This window comes from Phasianus colchicus, chromosome 1 (assembly GCF_987193195.1).
Source record: "Phasianus colchicus chromosome 1, bPhaCol1.hap1.1, whole genome shotgun sequence".
Classification (NCBI taxonomy): Eukaryota; Metazoa; Chordata; class Aves; order Galliformes; family Phasianidae; genus Phasianus; species Phasianus colchicus.
Window position 1 is genome coordinate 38,900,500 of NC_143436.1, and position 19,055 is coordinate 38,919,554.

At 42.0% G+C, this 19,055-nt stretch overlaps 1 protein-coding gene across 1 annotated transcript in view; it reads left to right on the forward strand.

Moving 5' to 3' along the window:
- The first annotated feature begins 445 nt into the window (after positions 1-445).
- ZDHHC17 (zDHHC palmitoyltransferase 17) overlaps positions 446-19,055 on the forward strand; it is a 67,406-nt gene continuing 48,796 nt past the window's right edge. Inside the window, exons 1-2 of the mRNA XM_090139071.1 lie at positions 446-567; positions 17,243-17,346. Coding sequence (XP_089995197.1) covers positions 505-567; positions 17,243-17,346 — 167 coding nt within the window. The 5' untranslated portion in view covers positions 446-504. The remainder of the gene's footprint in view (positions 568-17,242; positions 17,347-19,055) is intronic.

Below are 19,055 nucleotides of genomic sequence, written 5' to 3' on the forward strand. Positions count from 1 at the left end.
AGTCTGCTTGGTCACTGAGTGATTTTAAGAATTGCGTTGGAGGGCCTTTTGGCGCCCGGTGGGCACCTGCACATGTGTCCAAGCTCTGCAGAGCACGGCAGAGCAGGCAGTGAGCGCTGCCACGTCCGGGCAGGCTGTGGGGCAAACAGGGGCCTGGTGGGAGTGAGGTGTGAGAAGCACCGCAGGGAATGGCTGTCACCAGCACCACACGCTCATACTATGGCCATTAAAACAGCAGAAGATAAATTTATTCCAAAATATGAAAAAAAAAAAAAAAGAAAAAAAAAACAGATAAAGAAAACGCCACAGGCCGGCCCCGACACTCGAAGCCCACTGGGGACAGCCGAGGCCCGCGGGCTCAGGCCGCGCTCTCTGCCCCGCAGCGCAGCGCAGCGCCTCCCGCCTCCGCGCGGCCCCGCCTCCTCCCCTCAGCCGCCGCCGGGGGCGCGAGGGGTCGCGCGCGCGCAGTACCCGGCATGCAGCGGGCGGGCGGCTCGCACCAAGATGGCGGCGCCGCTGGACGAGTATGAGAAAGAAGCGGGCTGCGTCCCCATCCTGCACCCCGAGGTGAGGCCGGGCCCGCCGGACGCGGCGGCGGGGCGCGGGCTCGGGGCGCGGCGGGCGCGGCGCTCGGCGCTGCGGGTAGGCGAGGCGGGCGGGCCGAGCGGGGCGCGGGAGGCGCGCGAGGTGCGCCGCCGCCGCCCCCCGCTCCCGGCCTGGGTGTGCGCGGCGGGGCGGGATGGGGCGGGCCGGGCGGAGGAGGGCGCGGATGCCGCTGCGCGTGTGGCGGAGAGCGGGGCGCGCGGCGGGTCCTGCGCCGAACCGGGCCGAGGAGGGGGGCGAGGCCCGGCCGCCCCCGGCCCCCTGCGACCGAGCCGCCTCTCCCCGGCAGCGCCGCCCCGCGCAGCCCGCCCGGCCCCAGGGAAACGCTTCGGGGGCGGAACGGACGCTTCCTCCGGCTCCGTGGCGCTGCGTGCGGGCCGGCCTGCTCCCATCCAGCCGCCCGTGCGCGGGTGTATTTAGGAGCCGGCCCCGTACTGTGCCCGGTGTGTCGGCCGGGCGGTGGGAGGAGTGCTGACAGGTAACGTGCAGAGGTCGTTTCGTCTCGTGTTTTTCTTCTCCTTTGTGCCACTCGCCTTTGTCAGCGGCACCTGTGCTCTCTTGAGGACTGCTGTGATTGTTCTGAAGGGGATTTCAAACAGTTTGTAAAGCCTGATATGTGAGCTTCTTACCTGATAGTCCCTACCATCCTCAGCCTGATTTTTCAGCCTACAAAAAAGACGGGTGCGTATGCTTGCCTCCACTTTCTGCTAAACAGATGGCACTCTTTTTTTCGTAAACAACATCTTAAAGGCACTTCTGTTTTTCTTGATGACTGAAGGGGCTCTATAGGCATCTGTATATGGTTGTACATCCTACCCGCTCTTCTCTGCCTCTCCAAACTGTACGTACTTAAGACTTTGAAATACAGCAGTCTGTGTGAACGTTGATGCATGCACCCCTAACATGGCTTGATGGTTTCCTAAAACTTATTTTAAGTGATGTGCAAAGACTGGTGCTGTGTGTTTCTGTAGAGTAGCAGGAGAAATACTCTCTTCTCATGTTTTTCAGAAGTGACAGAAGTTGACAGTAACCATCCAAACTGATGTCTTTATTTGGAAGAAGATGTTCTGAACTTGTTGAAAGCTTAGAGGGGAGGATGAAAGCTATAAAATGGAGTAACAAGCATGTACAGGCTGAGAGAAAACCTCATTGTTTTTAAGACTGGAAATTAGTATTCAGTAAATTAACTTTGAGTAAGGGCTGCATACTGAAGAAGTGTCTTAATGTAAACTGATGGAAAATCCAGGGTGAGGTGATCTGGTAGAACGTGATATTTGACTTCATACCTGAAGGAATATGTTTACGATAGATGAGGAAGGAAGTTAATCTAACATATTGTATTCCACAACGCGAGCCCCAATTTGTTAATGTGCAGTAAATACCACTAGTCTTGAGTTTTTATAGATGGATCTGTCTGGAAATGCTGAGCATCTGACTATACTGACTGCAATATCTGACTGACTGAGTATCTGACAGCATTGAAGGGAAGTGTTTACATAGATTTCAGTGGGTGTTCCCTTAGTCCTTAAAATTCCTTTATGCAGATAAGCTCTCAAAGAGGAGGATGCTTTTAATGTTGGTGGTGATGGCTGTTTAAAGTGTGTTTCTGGAGTGTTTTATTAAAAACTTGAGGATTCTGTACCATCACAGGGCTGTATTGTTGCAGACCTGCTCAGTGAACAACGTAGTGCCATCTGTGTTATTTTTTTTCCCTCTGAAGTTTAGATGCCCTTGCATTCAATGACTTCCACTTTTTAAGAAAACAGCACCATATCCTTATGTAAGTGGTGACGTTGGAGCACATAATCTGTTCTTACATTTGTATACACAGAAAGTGATGCTTTTTATAGGACTGTCATAACCTTTCCCAGTTTCTCATGTTTCATGCTGGTGTTAATCTCAGTGTCATGCATCATTTTCGGATATCTTCTAAATTTCTTTTTTTGTTGTTGTTCTGTTTTGTTTTGATTAATTGATATTACTTTCTATGTTTAAGGGGCTTTTCTGAAGAGGAAAGTGTTTTTATGCAAATAGTTTTGCATTTTTCTGTGAGGTGTTTTTGGACACTGTCTGCCGATGATGTAGGAAAGATGGTCTTAGAAATAAAAATGACTTAAATACTCAAGTGCTGAAAGATTTATTTATTTGTGAAGGGCTCAACAGCAGGAAGTGACTCCAATGATTTTTTGTTAAGAAGGAGTATAAACCACTCTGAAAGTGTGACTGCTGGTGATGGGATAGCTTTTTATGTAGATGTGGGGTTTTTTTAGGGGAGGTGATGTGGGTGTTGGAATGGGGACGGTATCTTGTTGACTGTGTGTATAGGAACTGTTGAATCATGGCCTGAACCTCTGGTTGATCACCTGAGGTGAGTCAGGAGCAGGAGTGCAGGTGAAGGCAATTCAGCTGTGTGACTGGAAGGGGTGGAGCCTGGCTGCACCTCTCCTACACCGCATTTAAGGGCTGACTGCCACGGAGGAAGGATCTCTTTCTGGAAATCGCTCCCTTTGGAGTTTTCCTGCGAGCCCAGGACACGGGTGAGCATTTTCATTTATTTTCAATTATCCCTTTCCACCTAGTGATAGTCTTTCTAGCTATACGATCTGTAGATACCAGCCTAACCACACCACTGTATGTTTGTTGATTATACACTATCATTGTGGGTCTTCCTCCTTCACTTGAAAGGCAGCCTGATTTTTATCAGGAAAACTTGTTTCAACTCTTTTAATAATCAAAGTTCAGATCAGTGTTGCAGTGTAGAATCACAGAAGCGTTTGATGTGGAAGGGACCTTTAAAGACCATCTAGTCCAACTCCCTTGCAGTGAAGAGGGATCCCTACATCTAGATCAGGTTGCTCAGAGCCCTATCCAGTCTGACCTTGAGTGTCTCCAGGGATGGGGCTTTCACCAGCTCTCTGGGCAACCTGTTCCAGTGCCCCACCACCCTCACTATAAAAGACTTTTTCCTTGCATCTAACCTAAAACTGCCAAGTTCCTCTTGTCTTATTTTCACAGACCCTGCTAGATCCTACTCTTCTGCTAACATAGTTATAAGACTAATAATGCAGTAAAGCATATAAACATCATTTTTTTCACAAAGTACAGTAATTAACATCCACTTTGCATTGTATGAGCATTACATGATCCTATTAGCAATAATAAATGGATGGAGTTGGCTGGCTAACTGTAGCTTCTCAGAAGTGGTTGAATAGAGGGAACTGTTCCTGAAAGTTTTATGGGTGCAAATCTACTAGACTTAGGACATTTTTATGAATAATTTGGGAGGAATTACAAAATTATCACTAATGCAAATTGCAGATGAACAGGACTGTGGAGAAGTTTAAAAATGGTTTTAGTATTGCATTACTGTGGGAGAGTTAGAAAAACTCTGTTCATGCTATTAGAAATAATGAGAAGTGACTTCTATGCAGCACACTTAGTGAGATGTAGTGTTTAGTATACACTTAATAAGATCAAGTGGCTGGAAAGTGAAAACAGATGGGATCAAATTGAAAGGCACAAGTGGTAAACAGTCACGTTGAGTGACAAAGCAAGAAAGGAAACGGTGGATTATCCATGTCTTGGTGCTTTCAGCTCAAGTTTGCATGCCTTTCTGGAGACCAAATGCGGTCTTTGAATTTGGCACATGAATAACTGGTGTTTCAGATCTGCGGCTATAGAAGAGCTGTACCACGATGGGCTGGCTCTGGTTCTGTGAGTGAAGTGTCACTGCTTTCATACCCACGCATCCTTCAGCGCATCCTTCAGCGTGGTGCTGATGGGGTGCAGAGGCCATCAGCTGTCCTGGGCTGTGAGAGCTCTTTAAGAGATGTGATATGTGTGCAGAGCACCCTGGACAGCGCATACATGGTCGAAGCAGGCCCTGCTGGTTTGCCTCCACCTTTCAGTGTTCTCATTATGTATGGCAGTAACAGTGGCAAGCAGCTCAGCTTCCAGCTGTGCCTGTAGCTGTAGTATGGGAGTGGTTGCACTGTTTGTACAGAATGATTTTAGTAGTCCTTTTGACCTTAAAATCATTGGAACTTCTGATGTTGACCTTAAAATCATTGGAACTTCTGATGGTTCTTGGAACCCTGATGTAGGTAATGACAGACTTAAAATAAAGGAACTGTGAGGGAATATTTAGGAACTGGCTTTTGTTTTTACCATTCCTTCTCTTTATTTGCAAAATATTCTTACTGTGTGAGCTGATGCTGCCTGAACTGGCAGCAGTATACCTGATATACCAAAGGTATATCAGCTGTTCAGGGCTGTACCTGTTCTCAGCTGATGGAGAGGAAGCTCTGCTTTGTTACTGTTATGCCGTGTGCTCTCCAGCTTTGTTAGGTAGTGCTGGATGTGTGTGAGAGAGGTGGAAGCTGTCAAGTGTTCCCAAATTCCTTTGGCACTGGGAAAGTATTGGCTGTGAATTTAGATTATTTATTGTTTAATTTGAAGTCGGAGACAAATCTTCCTGCGAAGTTGAAAGAAAATTGTAAGAGTTGTGTGTTCCGATATAACAGGCTTCCAACTGGGATAATGTCTGTTTAGTTTAGTTTTTGTTTTGTTTCTCTCCCTGTGGTACATAACAATGTAGGAAGTCAGAAGCATGGAGGTGGGTAAACCTACTGCAGCTAATTTTGGCTTTCCTTTTTTCCATCTTAGGAAATAAATGATTTTCACAGTCCGAGTCTATTCACAGTGAGATTCGGTTGATGTCATTGAGGCTGTGCTGGGGTGCACATCTTTCTTTCTTGTCCTGTAAATGAGTGGAAATTATTCCTTAATTTAGTCAGGGACTCTCCGGGAGCTAAACATCTATTTGTGATCTTATTCAGACCAGTTATTATTTGTGTTATTTTTAGAAAGAAAATGAAACCATGAAGTCTCAGGCAAGTTAGCATGCTTAATATTGAAAGTAGTCTTGTCTTATTTAATGTATCATAGTTGGCTCATAGGGTATGAGGCCAGAGGGGACTGAAAATCTAATCTGACCTTCTAACACAGCCACTGAAAGGTTTTCTTTAAGGAAATAATTCTTTTTATAACCAGAATACTGCTTCTACTGTGAAGAAGGAAATAAACATAATTTTACAGTAACAGTTATTCCTGTATAGCTGGGCAAGTTGCCCTAAATTTAATTATTCTGTTAAATACTTAGACCTGCCTTTAGAATGAATTAAATCTGTTTCAGATCATTTGGTCTTGAGAGATATCTATTCAAACACGGATCTATCTGTATGTAGTTACTACTCTGATTATCAGATCCCTACATTGCAATTATGGTCTGCAGTCACACTGAATCTTCTGAGTATCTTGTTAAGATATGGGTGTTTTTTCCTTCTTCTTTAACAGTTTTCGTAGTGTTGTTCTTAGAACAGTCTGCTAGTGGACTCTGGAGCAGCAGTGGGTTTGAGAACAGAGCACTTTTCTGGTATTTGCATGAGGCCAGGTGCAGCTGTAAAGCATCGTCATGTTCTTGCTTGGTATGTATAGGCCATTGTAGCAGCCTTGTTGGAAGCTTGTGCAGATGGTTTCTGACTAGTTTGTTATCACTACTTTTGCTCACCATCAAAACTTGCCTGTAAGTTGTTTGTTCCAAGGTTGTAGAGAAACATGAAGAAGAGTGGGATCAAAACACAAACTCTGTAAAATGCTTAGTGTCATGTAAGTGTTTTCATATTTGTGTTCCATGGAAGCTTTAAAAATATGTATGAGCTGTTGAACAGCCTTCTTTTGGCCCACACAGTTAAGGACAGTCTGAATAGTACTCACAAAATGAGCAAAAAAAGCTCATTGATGTAGCTTTTAATATATATGAAACGTTTTTGTGCTGACTCCATTTGTCTTTGTGTGTTGCACAAGCTCTTAATCTTTCTGATTACATGGAATTCTTATCTTTCAACAGCATGTATCTCACTGTGGCTGTGTACCCTTCTGCTCAGGAAATCAGTGGGGCATAAAAATTATGAAGAAGAGTAACACTGACTTCTGAGAAGTTTAGCTTAAGGGAATAAGGAGGAAAATGTTTAAAAGGTTTGTTGGTTGCTTAAAAACTAGCTAACGCAGTCATTGATGCTGCCATGTTTAGATGTCAGTGTTTGCTCTGTCCCATGCTGCTTTTCAAAGATTATATGAAATAAGAATTCAACTTCTATAGCATCCCTGTAGTTGAGCAAGACTCTGGAGTCTGTTAGAAAGGAGACTGCTCAAAAAAGCTGAAGAACTTCTCATGTCAGAGAATTAGTCCGTCTGAACCAAACCCCCAGGCCTGCTGTGTGGTGTAACATTAGATAACAATTGTCTCATGCAATCTTGAGATCTAGTGATTCCTTCCTATGCTTCTAAGATGCCTGAACAGATGTCTCTGTTCAGGAGGGCGGTACCAAAACGGGACAGTGGTAAGAGGCTGTGGTTGGCTCAGAGGGCTGTTCGGGTCACATCTGTGGGAAGATGACTTAAGGGGGGACAGCACTGTAAAGGGAGAGAGGACAGCAAACTGTACCTCGAAAGCCCCTGTATTGCTGTACTGTGCTTAAGCTGATCTAAAGTGGAAAGCAATCCAAATGCAGCCCCTCAGTTTTCCTCTTGCAGTGTTGCATCAGTAGGTGAGCTGGGACACGGATTGCTTTATGGGTCTTTGGTCTGGTCTGACTGTGCTGTTGGGACAGCTGGTAGGGAGAAGGAGGGGTGATGGAGAATGGGTGAGAGAACCCCATCTGGTGGCAGGGCAATTTTAGCTGGCCTTAAGTCAAGCTTGCCTTTAAACACTTCTGGCTGCATTCCTCTGTGTCTTTGACTTATCATAGAATGAACTAGTTTTGGGAAGTAAATTGAGAGAGGTTTAACCCCATACAGTTTAAAACAAAAATCATGAAAAACAACATGAGTTCACTAGTTATTCCTGGTTATTGTAGAATCATAGAATGGCTTGGGTTGAAAAGGACCACAATGATCACCAACCCCCTGCTATGTGCAGGATTGCCAACCTCCAGACCAGGCTGCCCAGAGCCACATCCAGCCTGGCCTTGAACGCCTCCAGGGATGGGGCATCCACAGCCTCCTTGGGCAACCATTCCAGTGCATCACCACCCTCTGAGTGAAAAACTTCCTCCTAATATCTAACCTAAACCTCCCTTGTCTCAGTTTAAAACTATTTCCTCTTGTCCTATTACCATCCACCCTCGTAAACAGCCACTCCCCTTTCTGTTTATACGCTCCCTTCAAGTACTGGAAGGGTGAGATGTGCTTCATTACTGATGGAAGTACAGAGGAAGAGAGAGTATTGTGACCAGTTTGGAAGGTGAGGAGTTAGTGAGACTGCTCACGCACAGCAGCACACCACAGATTTGCTGAACTGTTACATTCCTGACCACTGTCCGCCTGCTGGACTGCAGGTACCTTTCCTGTGCTTCTTGCTTCAAGCAGGTGAACTGGCCTGTGCTTGTTGTAAGTGGGAATGAGAAGTTATACAGCCATTGGTCTGAAGGTCTTTTTGCTGAGTGAGGATTGGCCAATTGAAGTTTTCCATGAGAGCCTACTGCATGTTGTACTAATGGTTTTCATGTTGCTGTTGTTTTCTGATATGTGCTAAGGAGAAAAGAGAAGGTTCACAGCTGGACAGATGGCTGGTTCTGTAATGCTCTCTTGCCAGTTTGGTAATCCTTGATTTATTTTTCCCTGTTTCTCATAGATGAGTTAGTTACAGACTCACTAAGTGGCATCGCTTACATTTGATGTCTGTGCCTTAGCAGCTTGTTGAATAAGACAGAGCATTCAGTATGTTTTTTTGTAATTATTTTTGATGATGTAGTAGTAGGAGAGTTTAATAAAGAATCAGAATCATAGAATGGTTTGGGTTGGAAGGGACCTTTAAGGTCACCAAGTTCCAACCCCCTGCTATAGGCAGGGACACCTCCCTCTAGACCTGGTTGCTCACAGCCCCATCCAGCCTGGCCTTGAATGCTTCCAGGGAGGGGGCATCCACAGCCTCACTGGGCAACCTGTTCCACTGTCTCACCACCCTCACAGAAAAGAATTTCTTCCTGATATCTAGGCCAGAAGAGTCTAAAGAATCTTCTGATTGCTCCTTTCAGGAAATTTTAAGGAGTTGTTTTTCTCTGAGTAGTTGAGTGTTAGGATTCAGCTGCATATTTGCTTAACTGCATTTATGAAATTTGGACTTGGAGGGTAAAAAAAGGAAAATTTTTTGTTGGTTTTAAGTTACTCTCACAATAGCTAAAATACTAATGCTGGGTCTCTGGGGTGTGTTTGATGTACGTTGTGAGGTCTGCGAGCTCTCATGCTCTTGAGACCTGGGTATGTTTAAATTACTTGGAAAAATATAATTTCATTTCTGTTAAAATGTTCTGGTTGTGAATGAGAATACAAAGCAAAACTTTTTGAAAAGAAAGCCAAGGAAGATGGAGGCATGTGTTAGTAGAAATTGCTAAATAAGGCAGAAGCTGTATAGACTTACCTTGCTAGGAGGAGGAAAGGAGTTAGAACTAGTAATAATGCCAATGAACTTCAGTCTTTATGGCAATTATGTGGTTTGATGTACAGTATGAAGAAATTAATAGCTCAGGAAATCCTTATTCTTTTCAGCATCTTATTGCCGTGTATTTATGAGACTCTCTGGTTATTGAAGTCCTGTAAATGCACAAATATAGCAGGGGTCTGGAAAGGAGCTTCAAAGAGTCAAGTTAGAGATGAAGATATCAGCATGCATCTGTCTGTGGCCCAACCTGGCCAACCTCCTGCGGCACCACTGCTTTTAGTGGTTATTGCTACTGAAAGGCTTTGCTATTTACCAGTGCTTAAAAAAAATATCATTTAGAGTAGAGTATGTAGTCAATTTAATATTTTCTAGCACTCAGCATTATATTTTGGCTGTTTTTATTCTCTATCCTAGGATATAAACTGGATTTTTTTTAATTCTACATTGAACAGCCTTCTCTCCAGCATACTTCTGTTGCTGGCTTTAACTGGTGATGGTATGGTTTCATGCTGAATACTTCATTAGAGAAACTTCTGCTGTTGAATGGCAAAGACATTTTGTTTTAATAACTTAAAATGACAGAAAATTCATTTATTTGAAATACGCTCACCTGTAAAAGGATTGAGGAAATAGAAAAGCATACAACTAGAAAATACCACAGAATGTGGGATATTTGTGCTACTCAAATACTTCCTTAGATCTGTAAGTAATGTAACAAAGCACTTTAACTCACAGTTCTCTTAATAAGTAATAATTTGTGTACGTACCTGCAATTGGAGCTACTTATTGGTATGGGGTACCTAAGTAGTTCTGTATTGTCAATAAACTTGTTGTATGGGAACTGTTGAGTCATGGCCTGAAGCACTGATTGATCACCTGAGGCAAGGACTGGGTCAGCTGTGGGAGCACAGGTGAAGGCAAGTCCTAGACCCCATTGAAGGGCTGACTACCTCTGGGGAAGGATTTGTTTCTGGAGATCCCTCCTTTGTGAGCCTGAATCTTTGAATATGGGTTAGCATTCCTTCTCTGTTTCTTTCCGTTTCTCCACAATATTCTAACTGTAACGCCCATGTTTACTGTTTTTGAGAACTTAAAGGCTTTTGAATGGATATAAATGTGATTAAGTATATCTTAAATCATATTATTGTAAGCTTTAAATTGTTTTAACCATTTCAAATGCTAGTAAACATGTCTGTCTTCATGCTTGCTGGCGACACAACCTGTGCAAATGGGAGGCGTTCTGATTAGCCTCTGTGTGAAGCTGATGTGAACAAAAAGGTCATCATCTCCAATTCAGAAGCACCTGTAAGTAAATGAGGAGGAAGCGGCTGGCTGGTGATGGACACTTGCTTTGAGCAAACATGACTGAGTTGTTGCCAGCTGTGCCTTAAATCCCCAGATCTCTGACCTCTGTGCAGTGGTTGGATTAAAGGCTCTGGCTGAGCAGCTCTGGCTCCTTGTTACGTAAAAGCAGAGGTTTGCATTGGAGTGTGTGGGGTTATTCACTGCACACGATGGCTGGCTGTTGTTATAGGTGGAACACCTATAACAGAACTTCTTCCTTGTGTTTGAGATGAGGCTTTGCTCAGTTTACTCCACTTATTTTTTTAAAGAAAGCGCCATCTTCAACTGTAACTTGCTTTCAAAATAAAATCAGAATGTTGTTTCAGCTACAGAATGTTTTTCCATTGTGTGTTAATTCTGTAATTAGCTTCTCTGGGGATTTCCATAAGTTATCTCGCTTTCTGTGGCCATGCCAAGGATCCATGCAAATAGGGCAAATTTAAGAAACCATGAAACAGACTTAACAAGATGCTGTCAAATGGGAAACGGTGATGGAATTGGCATTGAGTAGAATATTTTTGTCAAATCACATGGATTTTGTGTAATTTAATGCTGTTCTGAAGGGCAGCGAGAATCCTGGTGTGAAGTGTGTATCTGAGTAAAAGATGGCTTTTTTCTAAGGTGTTACGTGGCTAATTAAGATTCAAATGAAAGTGGCATTGAACATCCTCTCATGGGCAATGCAGGCTAGTTTGGATGAGGGTTTTCTGGCACGTATTATCTAAATGGAAGGTATGTGCACACATCACCCAAGCTCAGCAATCAAACAGCTCGTAGTTGTGTCCTGCAGCAGATGAACCCATACAGCCCTGCAGGCTATTCTTCTGTTTGGGTCTTCATGTGAATGGATGTAATAAAGATGAGGTTCCCATTTGGTGGCAGTCAGCAGTTAGGTTAGCTGTACACCTGCAGTGCTAGTACTGTTTCTGGAGAAGAAGAAACTGTGCTGATGTGATTCTGCCTGAAATCAAGGTGCAATGACTTCAGTCCCTGTTTCTGTGACTTGCAGCATTAGCTGAAGGGGCAGGGAAAGGAAGGTGTCTGGTCTTTAGAAAAGAGACTTGCAGTAAAAATGTTATATCAGCAACATGATCTTTTTTAGGACTGTTATTAATTGATTTGCTTTGATTATTTTGTATTTTTCTGTTAGTGTGTGAGTGGCTGGCTAAGGGGCATGTGTTGAGTCTGTGTGTTACATGCAGTCAGTATCAATCCATTGGTCTTCACAGATTCTTGCACTTAAAAGTGGGAGGAGCATTGCTTCTAAGAAGCTTTCCCAATGCATTCTAACAAATGAAGAACACAGAAGTTGAATATATAATGTGGGTGAAGGAATTCATTAGTAGTAACCCCCGATATTCTGTATTAAATACAGCAAACACATACAAGAGTTGGTTTATTATTTAGCTACCCTGATGTAGTGTGCCTAGTTGCTCTCTATGATTTTATCAAGATTTTTTCAATTGTAGCCGTGTATGACATGTATATACAAAATATATCTGACTGCCTAAATGTTTTTTCCTCTTTTCAATTAAAAAACACAGGAAATAGCACACAGTATTTTCTTGCTGGTAGTGCTTCCATTTCTATGTTTTTATTTCAGACCTTGTTAGTATTTTTTTTCCAAGTGTCTGTTAATTAACTTGGTTCCCATTCAGAATTTGACTGGCTGACTTTGATCATGATATCTCTTCCTTGCAGCAATATTGCATAATGTTAAAGGAAAAGCAGCCCTAGCCATCTGCTGATGCCTACCAGAGCCATATGCAGCAGCTATAAGCAGCAGTGTTTTCCTCCCTTCCTTATGTCCAAACAGTCATACTGACCTATTCATATCCTCCTGCTAAATATAATTGAGAATTAGGGAACAAATTGGAACAATTCCATCTTTGTCATCTTATTCTTTTTTTTTCCTGTGATTACTGTTTTTGGAATTATCTTTAAACTTATGTCATGTTTGGCTTTTTTAATTGGAAGAGATTAAGACTCAAGTACTGAGGGAAAATTGGCATAGCTGGAGCATTTTGTGATGAAAAGTGAGCAGGATTGCTGGTTCTGCTTGTATTTGGGAGTCATCCTCCCCCACCTCCTCCTCGTTCACTTCTAGCCATATTTTCCATATTTCACTCTATTTTGTTTCCCCAGCTTATTGCTCCTGTTTTCCAGAGGAGATTCCCTTTTCTCTCACACCATTTTTTTCTGCCTTATTCTTTCCTTACCCTTCGTTGCTTATGCATCTGTGCAAGCAGTCTGCACAATTTGTGACTAATGAGTAATGACAAGCTAACCACAGATGCATGCGAGTGATTAGGGTGCTGTCAGAGGACACTCATTGAAGTGGGAAGCTTGTCTCAAATAAGTGCCCCTTAGAAGTAATGAGGGAACCAAGTTCAATTATAAAATAGACAGAAATCTGTTTCTCTTGCATCCTTCCCAGCTGACCAATTCGTTCTTAAAAGCAGCATCGTTCTGTTCATCCTGTCAGCCCGGTGTCCTTCAGTATTTCAACACTTGTGTACAGTTCTCTGATTGCTTTGTCAGATGCACAATTGGCAGCTGCCACTCTGTTCTTGGAGCCTTCGCTTTTCTTGTTTCTCCCTTACCAGTGGCTGTGGAACTTCTGTATCTACAACAAAAATGGATCCAGCGTGCTGCCCTAGGGAAAGAATCAAACAAGGAACAGCAGAATCGAGTCTGTTTTCCTCTCATAATGGCAGTGGCTGATTGTGGTGGTGACGTGATGGACCCAGGCTGGCTGAGTTGCTCTCAGGGAGTGCGTGGCCAAGAGCAGCAGGGAGCAGTTGGATGGAGCACTGACCTTTCTCTTCTAGAAGTGCTGTGCTGCTCCTTCGGCTCCAGTCACCTTTGGAATTGGCTGCTTAAAACAGGGTGCAATAGAGATGTAGCATTTGCAGCCTGCTTATCTGGAGGCAGTAAAGTCAGGCCTCGTCTCTAATACCTCACATTTAGCTTTCCTGGCATTCAGGCTGTGTACAGTAGGAGATGGGAAATGTATTGACAGTAGATAGCAAAACAAATATAAAATTTCAGTCATGTTTTCATCTGTTAGTTAGCTGATAGTGGTTTTTAAGTGGATCATCATCATACAATTAATGTTTCTTGAAATAACTGTTATATTGTTACTTTACTCTCAGTCTGTCATACATTTAGAAATAATTAAAAAACATCTCCACTGCAAAACAAACAAACAGCTGTAGTGATTGCAAGGATTTTAACTGTTTTTGTTTGGGAAGGGAAATGACGGTGAAAGTGACAAGACAAAATCCTCTATGACATGCATAATGTAAACAGGGCATCATTTTTCACTTGTTTTAATGCTTTTTCCCATTCCTTTTAAAAATAGCGTAACTATATCAGAGGGGGATTTCTAATCAGAGCTTTCTCTTCCAACAAGTCAAAGGAAATAATCTGTATTTTTGTATGTTCTAATCTTCTTTCGACCTTCAAAAATAGATGTCTGAATACCAGGACTTATGATTTCTTCTATTCTAGCTGCTGAATGACGGGTGTTGGGAAACTCATCTCTGGTACACCACCACTGTAATCAGTCTTACCAGGGACGAGCAGGACATAGCACATCTTTATTTGAAATCGGGTTTTATTTTTTTCCCTCCCTGATCCATTTATATATTGCCTTTATAAAAGCAGAGGCAGTGTGGTTGAGTTCTGTTGGCCGTAGGTTGGAATATCACAAGCCAGGAAATCAGCTTATAGTTTCCTGAGAAGTTAGTGTTCAGTCTAATGACGCACTGGAACAGGTTGCCCAAGGAGGTTGTGGATGCCCCATCCCTGGAGGCATTCAAGGCCAGGCTGGATGTGGCTCTGGGCAGCCTGGTCTGGTGGTTGGCGACCCTGCACATAGCAGGGGGTTGAAACTAGATGAGCATTGTGGTCCTTTTCATCCCAGACTATTCAATGATTGTGTGATTCTAATGAGTAAGCAGAGAGATACAGAAACCAAACTGTCTGCTGAAATGGCTGAGGCTGGTAGTGGGTGCCAAAGGAAAAGATGGAAGTCCAAGGGAAGCTGTGTTCAATGGACTGAGACAGTCTGTGTTCATTGGTTTGGGGCTCACCTGTTGAAAACAGTACAGAAGGGGATATCACAGGATAAATTTTCAGTGGTAACAACAGTGTCCTTAACATTTTAAGTGCCTAGTAGACGTAGTAGGTGAGTGGGAGTAGGGGCTAATAGATATAATTTCTCACTTTATTTTTGTTATGACGTTATTAATAATTAATATTCAGGCTTTTGCTATATGCTTATAAACCTTTTTGTGAAAGCATTAGTATCATAAGGCTGTGGTTTCATGGTCACTTGGGGCTGACATAATCATCACTTTTAAATGAGCGGCTCTCTTGACTGGTGTGGGCTCAGGGGATGGGAAGCCTGATTTGTGTGCTGAAAGTGCTCAGGAAAATGCAGCTGAAGAGAAATGGTGTTTCCTAATAAATTCACAATTGCCTGAACATAAGTTTTTCAGTTTGCATTTAATACTTGCTGGTTAACAAGATGGCAGACTTATTTTTTTTTTCCCCTTTTCAGTATCTGTGGAAGGCTAAGAAATGTCCACCTGTTGTAGGGGGCCCGCTTTGCAGGGGGGGCTGGACTCAATAGTCTCTAGAGGTCCCTTCCAGCCCCTGTAATTCTGTGATTCTATGAAATATATCTCCTCATCAGGGTATTCCAGGACAGCAGATTTCCTTTGTTTTGGCCTCTGCCTGTTAGATTTTTCCTTTAGATTTTAAAGGTCTGAGTGTTATTGTTTGAAAAATACTGGTGTGATTTTATAGTGTAATAGGAGAACAGAGTTGGTACAAATCCTGTTTTTTCTAATATGAGGAGAAAGAGAAAATTGAATGGCACAAAATAATGAATTTAGTATGCTATTATGTTTTGCATTGTTTTCACTGTAATATCATCTGTTTGGTGCCTTTTGCAGCTTTATTCCTGAAAGCACGCTGGCTTATCTGGTAGCTGGGGTGGAGTGGGTTTGGTTAAGCTGTTGCTGCCTTAAAATGCAGAAATGAAGCAGTGTTTTTGGGTAGTTCGAGAGTTGGTTGTGACCTGCAATTTGGATGGCAGCAGATGCCCTGTTACAGTTTTAGGTTTTATCCTGTAGAGATGGCAACAGAGCAGCCTTCCTGCTGGGCTGGCAATGCTTAAGTGGTTAATCTAGTTAGTTTTCAGGCTTAGAAAAACAATGAGAAGATTGAGCACCACGGAAAACATTGCAGTCATGTATAGATGTACTCTGGTTGTCTGAGTACTGAGGGAAACTGAAGAAAATAATTCTTTTTAACAAAAGCCTATGAACAGGAATAAATCTGTTTTGGTAATTGCGTGTAGTGGTCATTTGTTCTTAAAATGATACTCACGATGCAGTCAGTGGGTGAAGTAAGAAGATGCTGATGCTTCATTTTCCAGAAGTAAGTGCAGGGATGAGAGAGTGTATGAAGTAGGAGACCTGCTCATCTTGATAGCAGCATGTCCTCAGGGCTAATGCATGTTCAGTCACTTAGGTTAGCTGGGGAATGTTTGTTTTCAAGGAGTTGTGGAGATTTGAGACTGCAAGTCTTTCTGCTAAGGTTAGGTGTGTAAGTAGCACGATTGTCTTGGCTCAGGATAGCTTTATTTATAAATAGAAATCTGTCTCATATAAAGAAAAAGTCAATTACCAACTTTAATAATTAACCTTTCAAAAGGCATTTCAAAGTGTTTCCGTGTAAATATACTAAATAATTTCTGCTCATGTAAGTACTTGTGAAGGGAAATGGAATAAAAGTACAGGTATAAGAAGGAAATAACATTTGATTAAAAACAGTTCACATACATCTTTTTTTAACTTCCAGGGAGCTTACTACTTTATCTGTGTGCTTTACTGTTCTAGTTCTCCTATTTTATGCAGCTATGCTGAATTGAACAATTGTTACCCAAGACTATCAATTTATGTGTGTTACTTGTAAGATACAGAAAACTGTAAACTGTATAAAACCCATTCTATTTCAGCTTGTTGAACTGATTTATCTGAATTTCTAAATGCATTCAGCTTTAAAAGAAGAGTGTAATGTTGCTACCTGAGTGATTTGTCAGTGCAGTATTTTAATGTAAATTCCACCAAGGGAAACGTTAAGGATTGAAGTGTTTCCATTCATCAAAATAATTAAGCAAATAGGGAACGCTATCTGACAGAGAACTTCATACTGATGCCATCTATTTCTGTGCTGAGGAGCCCTGGCAAAGTATTAAATTCCATTATTTATGTTTTGCCTCAAAAAGGAACCTGTTGGTAAAACATACATAGATGACCTCTGAAGTTGGGACTTGAGCTGAAGAATCAGTGCAGTATCAGTAGATTCTAGGCACTATCATTAACCATTCCCAAGTATTTAGCTTATAGAAGATTGCAATTTGGAGTATTTGGAATGTTTGTAGTAGCGTTGAGCCTTCCTCAGTTTGTGGCACGTAGCTTTTTAGGCGTGTTACTGTGCAAACTGCATTTGCTTTATTAGAAAAAAACAACAGCCAACCTGTTTCTTTTTGTTAGCTTTCTTAAAATTACCCAAGGAAAGGTTTTGCCAGAACTCCACTGCCTACAAATGGCATCTTCTGTAAGGTGTCAATTAGAAAATGAAGCAGTTTGAGCAGTCATCTACCAGATTCGGATAGATTTACAGCATGTATAGGGTACTACTCATTTATATTTCATTTTTTTTTAAATGATCTTTTAGCTGTGATGATTTTGGTGTCCTAACAACAAATTTCTTTTTTAGGAAATAAAGCCTCAAAGCCATTACAACCATGGATATAGTGAATCTCTTGGACGAAAAAGCCACATTGATGATTACAGCACTTGGGACATTGTCAAAGCCACACAGTAAGTTTATTTTTGAGCTTTATATTTGTCTTTCTGTATTAGTTGAATAGTATCTTTTTTAACATGAAGGCAGCTCAAGGCTGACTGTATTTGTGTATACAGTAATGCAAGTTCTTGTAAATGAACTGTATTGTTTAAGATCGATGAGCGTTGTGTGAAGCATTGGCGTTTAACTGTAAATACAGGTGGTTGCAGGGAGGATTGTTGGAAAATAAACCAATTTTTTCATGTTTGTGCTGGAATTTATTTTCTCTAACTGACAATTAAAAGGTAGGTGGGCAACATGTTGATAAGCAGACATGAGGGTTTCCTTGATTTCTTGGCATCATTTATAGGTTAGAATATGCTATGTACAGATGAATTCTGTTTCTTATTCTACGGTTTCAGCACTGCTATGAAACTGAGTTATTGTTAAGAAAGGACTGTATGAATAAATGGAGAGAAAATCTAACTTACAATTATTTTCTTAATGCAGATTAATTATACAGATCTGTCTTCTGTAAAGTCCTGTAATACATCCTAATTTGCAAGACTCTGAAAAATTGTCATTGAGCTACCTTTCAACTTTCCATTATTTACTGTTCAGAAACTATTGACGTCACTTTCATCTATCTTCTTCAGTAAGCTCAAAACATAGTTTTACAAAAAGTCTTACACTATTTTGAATGCCTACATGATTATGTATATTGCCAAGCTATTTGCCTCTTATGTATATTTTTATATACATTTCCATTTATTTCCTAAAAATTTTCTTTAATTGAAAGTACCTTTGCAGCTCATTTCCTGACTTATGCCACATTTAGGTGTCAGAGATATGTGCTTTCCTTCACTTTCTGAATGAAGGGAATGTTTAACTTCCTGATATAGATGTTGTCTGAACCTATGATTGTAACTCTAAAGATTTAAATAGTAATACTGACCTATAATCCTCTAAGCAGGGGATTCCTTGAAATGAAACCATTGGTATAACATGAAACTAGGTGCCTCTTAAAGACATGGGACTATGGCAGCAGAAGTGATGATTTTGCAAGTTACTTTCTTCCATTTTTCTGTGCTCATTATATGCTTGAAAACCTAAAATACATTTGTTGTTATCCATCAAATTTAGATTGATCTGTGCTTATAGCTGATGGGTTTTAATTCTTTCTGGTCTCTTCTAACATATAACTGATGGGCCTCTTAATTGTTATGCTCCTTCACAGTATTGTTGTGATGAGATTGGTGCAATGTCTATACATGCAGACTGGGGGATGAAGCACTGGTGAGCCACTCTCATCAAGTTGAACACGAGTCAGCAGTGTGTCCAGGCAGCCAGGAAGGCCAGCCATGACCTGGGATGCATCAAGCACAGCATCACCAGCAAACCCTGTTCTTCACTGCACTGGTGTGGCCTCACCTTGAGTACTTGTGTGCAGTTTTGGAGGCTCTCTCATAGTCTCCCAAAAGAGGAATGCAAAGATGAAGAGTCTAGAGGGGAAGATGTATCAAGAGCAGCTGAAGTTCCTTGGTTTGTATAGCCCAGAGAAGAGGAGACTGAAGGAGGAACTCATTGTAGCCTGTAGCTTTTCAGGAAGGGAGCAGAAGGGCAGCGCTGATGTATTCTCTCTGGTGGCGGTGACAGGACCACAAGGGAGTGGCATGGAGCTGCATCTGGGTAGGGTCAGGTTGGGTGTTACTAAAAGGTTCTCACTAGAAGGTAGTCAGGTACT